The sequence below is a fragment of the Podarcis pityusensis genome, assembly GCF_964106645.2.
Source record: "Podarcis pityusensis genome assembly, chromosome: Z".
In the NCBI taxonomy this organism is placed as follows: Eukaryota; Metazoa; Chordata; class Lepidosauria; order Squamata; family Lacertidae; genus Podarcis; species Podarcis pityusensis.
In genome coordinates this window covers 17,428,833-17,436,918 of record NC_138044.1, presented here as the reverse complement: position 1 = coordinate 17,436,918, position 8,086 = coordinate 17,428,833, and the positions used below count along the sequence as shown (strand labels likewise).

Below are 8,086 nucleotides of genomic sequence, written 5' to 3'. Positions count from 1 at the left end.
ATTCTGAAACTTTGAACTTTCCCTTTGCTTGCAAGACTGATAGCCCTTTATTGTGCCACAAAGCTCTGCTTGGAGGTAATTATTTCATTTATGTGTTTACTCAAGAACGTTTATCACTTGATTGTAGTAAAACCTCTAAGCGGTTTACAAGTTAGTTATCCGACCTGTTAAGAGGGCCCAATCCCACCTTCCGTGTTTGGCGTTGCTGTTCCAGTGCTGCATGGAACACACTTCCTGCAGAGACGCGGTTGGCAGCCTCTAACTTTTCCCTTTCAGGTGAATCTTGAAGACCTTTCGCTTACATTGACAGACATAGGCAGTTGTTTAAAAAGATTTTTCGTCTAGCCAGTCGTTTTCAAGACTTGCTTCACACTGCTTTTAAAGATTTTCTACCTTGCTGGACAGCTCCCTAATATTTTGTAAGGGGGTGGAATAGAAATACTTTTTACAAATAAAGGAAACGTTATTGAAAGCAAAAGTCTCCTCCTTAATTGGTGCACAGGATTTTTTGCGGAGCTCAGAAAATGCACAGCCTACAACCGGCAGAATGTGCAAATGTGCAAAGGCAGAGCTCGGAAGATGATCCCTGAGCCGCCCCTCTTTCCCCTCTACGGGAGGTCTGGCTCTTTAACCCAGTTTCAACACAGCCAGCCCCTCCTTCCTCAGCTGCACTGTGGCAAACCCCTCCCTCTCCAGTCTCTTGTCCAATAAGAGCCCAGCTAGCCGACACTGCCCACATTTGATTGTTCTTACAAGGAATGGTTCTCGCTGTAAAGTTGCCTCGTTTGCTGGCGCGGGAGAGAAGTGTGGTGCTGTTGAAAGAGCTCAGAAAGAAGCAAAGGTATAATCCTCTCTCTCTCACACGAACACTTACGCATGCACTGCCACTTGCATTCTCTCTCTCTCTCTCTCTCTCTTTCTCTTTTTCTCTTTTTTTTCTTTCTCTCTTTCTCTCTTTCTCTTTCTTCTGCTGCTAGTTGCCTTTCCTTCTTCTTCTCCTTCTCCTTCGGTTGTCTCCTTCCAGTTCTGAATCAAATTGATTGTAAGCTCGGTGGGGCAGAGAGCTCTGTAAAAGTGGCTATGTACATTGGAAGGCTGATGTAGCTGTGTTTAGAGTAGACCGTTGGGAGAGACCAGGGGGTCAAATCCCGAACTCAGCAGCATGAATCTCACTGGGTGGCATTGGGCCAGTCGCTGTCTCTCTCAGCCTAGTCCTTCATCTCAGGGTTGTTGTGAAGGTAGCAAGGAGAGGGGGAGAACCATGTTCGCCGCTTTATGCTCCGTGGAGGAAAAGGTGTGATATAAAAAAGAATATCTAGAAAACCTGACCAGTGCTATGTATAAAGCTTTGGAAACGCATAAATATTCACTTTGCAGACTTGGATTAACTGCCATTTATGAGTCTCTGTTCCTGTAAAATCTACTTCTGCCCCAAATATCTCCCCAATGTATTTTCTTTTGGGGGGGGGAGATCCATTCAGTTGCCGCCTCTCCTTCAGCATGATATTGTCTGATGTTTCTTTAAACAACCATCAAACAAAAAAATTGTTGAGCTTTTTTGCCATATGTCTGGATTTTCCTGGACATTAATTATTATTTTTTAAAAAAACGATTTCAGCCCAGACACTGCTTCTGACTGCAGTATTCTGTATATGTCCAGGAAATCCCAGATGTATGGCAACCATAAAACAGACATGTGTGGCATGCGGGGGCCCCCAATACACCCCAAAACAAGGAATTTGTTTCCCCCAACAGTTGCTACCTACATTGCTGGTTATTAACACATGCTGTTAGTTTACAAATATACTTTGCCCTGCTGTGCCCACATGAATTCTACCCCGCCCCCCCCCCGGTGCTGCCACTGACAACAGATTTTCTATCAACAAATCCCACAAGTTAGTACTGTGCAAAGTTCAATGCAAGGCATGCCCTCGTTTTGTTAATTGTGCCAAAAACATCTGTGCTTGCCCATTGGAGCATAGAATTATGTGATTCTATTTCAAGCCAGACTCTGCGAAAGCTTGCTGCCCAAATGCGCACAGATGCACAGAAGGAGCTTCTTCTTCTGAGGCAGGATATGTCCACATGAGCATGGGCATAGCCAGGATTTTTGTTGGGGGGCAGGCCTTTTTTTGGCAGGGGAGAACCTCAGTTAGCTATGCATTTTTATAGATTTTTATTGGTTGGGGTGGGCAGCTGCCCCTGCCTGCTCCCCCTTGGCTATGCCCATGCACATGAGCTGTGTACACGTCACTCCACATTCCCAGAAATGCACTGGCTGGACTCTGGGACTAGCAGCCCCTGGCCAATAGCAGCAGCAGCTGCTGCTGCCTTCACTTCTGATCTGGTGTCCTCTTTCAACTCTTGCTTAATTTTTTTGTGTAATAGCAGCGTGGTTGACAGCCCAGCCCAGCACTTCTAGCAGCCAGAGAGAAGAGTCCGGCAGCAACCTGACTTCAGAGGTAAACAGGATGGAGCTGACTTTCCTTTATGTTGCATTTGAGGGTGGTGTTTGGCATGCATATGAGCTGTGCATGAAGTGGATGTTTTGTGTTCCATGCATCAACTGTGTAAAGCATGATAGCCTTATTCTGCATGAATGGGGCTAATCCTCTTTTAAAGCTGTCCAAGTTGGTGGCCATCACTGCCTCCTGCAGGCAGGTTCCATAACTCTTTGTTGCATGAAGAAGTCCTTTATTTTTGACCTGTTGTAAGTCAGCTTTTCTTTTTTATGAAGGGACGCGGGTGGCTCTGTGGTCTAAACCACAGAGCCTAGGACTTGCCGATCGGAAGGTCGGTGGTTCGAATCCCCGCGATGGGGTGAGCTCCCGTTGCGCGGTCCCTGCTCCTGCCTACCTAGCAGTTTGAAAGCACATCAAAGTGCAAGTAGATAAATAGGTACCGCTCCAGCGGGAAGGTAAACGGCGTTTCCGTGTGCTGCTCTGGTTTGCCAGAAGTGGCTTAGTCATGCTGGCCACATGACCCGCAAGCTGTACGCCGGCTCCCTCGGCCAATAAAGCGAGATGAGCGCCGCAACCCCAGAGTCGGTCACGACTGGACCTAATGGTCCGGGGTCCCTTTACCTAAGTCAGCTTTTTATATATGTCTCAGTAAGCAAGCATATATAATGCACTAATATAAGACGGGGGACACTGGCTTGTGTGTAGTACATATGAAAAAGATCTTGGGATCTTAGTAGACCACAAGCTGAACATGAGTCGACAGTGAGATGCAACAGCAAGAAAAGCTAATACATTCTAGGCTGCATCAACAGGGAAGTCATAGTACTGCTCTATTCTGCCTTGGTCAGACCACACCTGGAGTACTGTGTCCACTTCTGGGCATCACAATTTAAGAAGGATATTGAGTAGCTGGAAGGTGTGCAGATGAAGGCAACCAAGATGATTGAGGGTCTGGTAACCAAGCTTATGAGGAATGGTTGAGGGAGTTGGGGATGTTTAGCCTGGAAAAGAGGAGGAGATATGATAGCCATCTTCCAATATCCAAAGGGCTGCTATATGGAAGATGGAACAAGTTTGTTTTCTACTGCTCTGGATGGTAGAACCTGTACCAACAATTTCAGAAATAACTTTCTGACAGTAAGAGCTGTTAGACAGTGGAATGAACTCCCTCGGGAAGTGGTGGAAACTCCTTCCTTGGAGGTTTTTAGACAGAGGTTGGGTGGCCTTCTGTCATGGATACAGTGGTACCTCAGGTTAAGTACTTAATTCGTTCCGGAGGTCCGTACTTTACCTGAAACTGTTCTTAACCTGAAGCACCACTTTAACTAATGGGGCCTCCTGCTGTTGCCGCGCCGCCAGAGCACAATTTCTGTTCTCATCCTGAAGCAAAGTTCTTAACCTGAATCACTATTTCTGGGTTAGCAGAGTCTGTAACCTGAAGCGTGTGTAACCTGAGGTACCACTGTATTATAGCTGAAATTCCTGCATTGCATGGGAATGTGTATTTTAAGTGTTTGCCTTGTTCTAGTCTTGTCTCTTTCAAGCTGTGGTGTTTATATTCATACCAGAGAGCTGTGTTGGAAAATTACTATTTTTCAAACAAGGTTTCATCTTTTGGAAAGGGTGTGTGTCTGTTGCAAATGAGAGTCTCAGGTCCCTACTGCAAAAGCAGAGATTCAAGCCTGCTTGACAGAGGAATTCGTTGACTGTGCAGGATTCCAAGAAACTCACTCTGATGGAATAGTGGAGGAGCCCGGAGAGGGTGGGGGTGTGCACACTGGAGCTTGGAATTAGGAGCAGTGAAATAAAACCAGGCCAGCTCTCATATGCAAGTCCAAAGCTCCTAACCGCTGGCTCTTGGCAACAAAGGTGGGATATAAATGAAATAATAATGGATTGTCTCACATGAAGCAGACCCATTAAAATTCATGGGCCTAAGTGAGTCGTGCCATTAATTTCAATTAAAGGTAGTACAAACATTGGATATAACCCAGTAATAATAATAGAATTTCAAAATGAGAGGCAGGATAAAAGCAAATGGATGATTAATGAAAAGGGAAGCATAGCAGAACTCTTATCAAAACACTGGAAGCTGCTTTTTGCAGAGTCCAAACCATTAGGGTTCACACTGCTCAGTACAGTGGTACCTCGGGTTAAAAACCTAATTCATTCTGGAGGTCTGTTCTTAACCTGAAGCTCCACTTTAGCTAATGGGGCCTCCTGCTGTCGCTGCGCCACCGCTGCACGATTTCTGTTCTCATCCTGAAGCAAAGTTCTTAACCCGAGGTACTATTTCTGAGTTAGCAGAGTCTGTAACCTGAAGTGTTTGTAACTGGAAGCGCCTGTAACCCGAGGTACCACTGTACTGTCAGCAATGTCTGGCAGCAGTTCTCCAGGGTTTCAAGCAGGGAGACTTTGAATTCTGCTTCTGCATGTTGAGCAGTCTGGGCATCTCTTCCCTCTCCCTGGTTCTGTGCAGAGACAGAGCCTCCTCTGCTTCCTGCAGACTCTCTGGCTTGAAGTTCAGATGAAGGAAAGACACACCCAAAGTCCTGACCCTCCAGCAACTAGAACCACCCTTCCACACACCCCTCCCCACAACCCTGCTATCCAAAATTGAATTGCCCCAGGGCTTGGCCAAATGAAGACACTTAATTAAGAGGTGTCTATTACAATACAAGTTAAAACATGAATATGAGTTTAGTTGCCTTATTTATAGTTCATTTAACATGGAGCAGTGTTTTTGAGAATGTGTTCTGGGGGATTTGGGGTTTTTTCTTAAGCTTGCTGGGATACCTCAGAGAGAAACAGAGGTGCAGCTGGGTAATTTTAGGCACTGGACTGTATGGTTTTACAGCACCCCAACCCTTTAAATAACCATGAGAATGATGTAACTGGAAAAGCACCCAAGTTGAAGTTTCTCTTCTTCCTCCTCTCCATCACCTTTCCTTTACAACTTCTTCTAACACCCTCATCACTACAGGAATAAAGCAGTGTTCGCGTCTGCTACCCTGAGGCTAAACACATTGACTTGGGAATGATAAGCACCCATTTGTTAAAGAGAAGGATTTTGACTCCATAGATTGGCGAGTTGCATCAATGCCTTTGCTTTCTTCTCCAGATCGCCATGGCCACCTTGAAGCAAGCATTTCGAATTGCCTCTTCCTTCCAACCGCCATGTCCCTGGAGACACATACGACTCTTTAGCAGCAGGACGACAGGCCAGCAGACCGAAAAGAGTGTCCCTTATCAGAAGACCTTGAAGGAAGAGGCCCCTCAGGGCCAAGGGCCCACCAAGCCAGTCCCAGCATCTGCTGATGTGGTGGTGGTGGGCGGAGGCAGCTTAGGGTGCCAGACCACCTATCATCTTGCCAAGATGGGGGTGACTAACGTTGTCTTACTGGAGAGGGACCGCTTGACCTCAGGGACCACCTGGCATACAGCAGGTAAAGGGAAAGGGGAAAGAAATGCAATTAGATAGCTGAAGAGGCCTGTGGAGGCTCTGTCTGTTGCCTGTGCCAGAGATTATGGTGATGATTTGTAGTATTACTGATATGACCTGAAGGAGCGTCTCCATCTCTGTGATTCAGCCTGGACATTGAAGTCCAGCACTGAGGGCCTTCTGGCAGTTCCCTCACTGTGAGAAGTGAGGTTACAGGAAACCAGGTAGAGGGCCTTCTCAGTAGTGGTGCCCACCTTGTGGAACGCCTTCTCATCAGATGTCAAGGAAGTAAACAACTATCTGACTTTTAGAAGACACCTGAAGGCAAAAACCTCCCTGGAAAGGGAAGTTTTTAATGTTTGATGTTTTATTACAGGGGTCAGCAAACTTTTTCAGCAGGGGGCTGGTCCACTGTCCCTCAGACTGGACTATATCAGGGCCTGGACTATGTTTTGGAAAAAAATAATGAATGATTTCCTATGCCCCACAAATAACCCAGAGATGCATTTTAAATAAAAGCACACATTCTACACATGTAAAAGCACGCTGATTCCCGGATTGTTCACGGGCCAGATTTAGAAGGTGATAGGGCTGGATCTGGCCAGTTTGCCTACCCATGTTTTATTATGTTTTCATATCCACCGGAAGCTGCTCACAGTGGCTGGGGCAACCCAGTCAGATGGGTGGTGTACATTCATTCATTCATTCATTCATTCATTCATTCATTTACAGTATTTGTAGCCTGCTCTTCAATCTTAGAGAGGGGAATGAAGTAATAAAAATTAACAGAAAAAAACAATATTCAAAAATTACCAAAAAAAAAGCCCCCACGGGTCCAATAAACAACTTAATGAATCTATCATAAAGTAAAAACAAACAATACAAAACTACAATGTAAAAAAAATCCAACGAAAGCTCAATGATTCAGCCATAAAGTAAGAAGGCAAAAACTACAATGCAAAAAAATGAAAGCTTCCAATATTTATTTATTTGTTTTACCAAATTTTAGCCCCGCTTCTTCTCCAATATTTATTTATTTGTTTTACCAAATTTTAGCCCCGCTTCTTCTCCAAAGAGCTTAGGTTGGTGTTCACACGTCTCTGCACCACTCACAGCGACCCTGATGCAAGGTGCATCTCTGTGGGGGAGGCACAGAGCAGCTTAGGGTCTGCTGCAGAGAATGCCTGAATTTAAGAGCATAAGTAGAACTTTGCTGGATCAGGCCAATGGCCCAAGTAGTCCAGCATCCTGTTTTCACAGTTGCCAACCAGATGCTTGTGCAGGTCCTGGAAGCAACAGCACTCTGCCCACCTGCAGTTCTTAGCAACTGGTATTTGGAGGCGTACCACCTCTGTCAGTGGAGGCAGAACATAGACGTCATGGCTAGTAGCCATTGGTAGCTGCCTCCTCCTCCATTAATTTGTCGAATCCAGTTTTCAAGCCATCCAAGTTGATGGCCATTTCTGCCTCCTGCAGGAGGGATGGCAGCGGCAGTTGTTCTTTTCTAACGAATTTCATCCCTGTGCTCATAGAGGATGCTCCCTTCTCCTGGCAGAGACAAGAGATCCTAGTTGCTGATAGTTTATGCATGCCTTAAATGTGGCACAGTGTCCAATTTCCCCTGCTCATTGAAGAACAGGGATGCCAGAAAATTCTAATGGAAACAGGAATGGGAAAATGGTCAGTGTTGCCTTACTTGCCCCATGTCTGGAACAGAAACAGATCCAGCAAATATAAATCGGTATTCACTATTGTCGTCTTCGGTTTGCAAACCAAACCATTGTGGAATGGAAACAGTGCTTTGTGTGCCGAACCTGGGCCACAATGGAAACTGACACCACCTTACATCCATATTGAATAATAGTTTACCTCCTTCCCTTCCTGTCTCGCTTAGGCCTGCTGTGGCAATTGCGCCCCAGTGATGTGGAGGTTGAACTGTTGGCTCATACTCGTACCGTCGTTAGCCAAGACCTAGAGCAGGAGACAGGCCTCCACACGGGATGGATTCAAAATGGTGGCCTCTTCATTGCCTCTAACAAGCAAAGATTGGACGAATACAAAAGGCTCATGTCTGTAAGTAGAAAATGTCCTAGCTGGTTCCTCTCCTCTGTCAAGGAGAATAAGGAGGGCCTGAGGAGCTAATTCTGTCCCATTTCAGGTCCTGCTTGCAGGTTTCCTATTG

General features: G+C 45.8%; 1 protein-coding gene across 1 annotated transcript in view; it reads left to right on the top strand.

Moving 5' to 3' along the window:
* Positions 1-748: 748 nt before the first annotated feature.
* The window catches only part of SARDH (sarcosine dehydrogenase), a 50,047-nt gene continuing 42,709 nt past the window's right edge, over positions 749-8,086 (top strand). The window contains exons 1-4 of the mRNA XM_080989777.1: positions 749-841; positions 2,389-2,462; positions 5,584-5,908; positions 7,799-7,977. Coding sequence (XP_080845903.1) covers positions 5,590-5,908; positions 7,799-7,977 — 498 coding nt within the window. The 5' untranslated portion in view covers positions 749-841; positions 2,389-2,462; positions 5,584-5,589. The remainder of the gene's footprint in view (positions 842-2,388; positions 2,463-5,583; positions 5,909-7,798; positions 7,978-8,086) is intronic.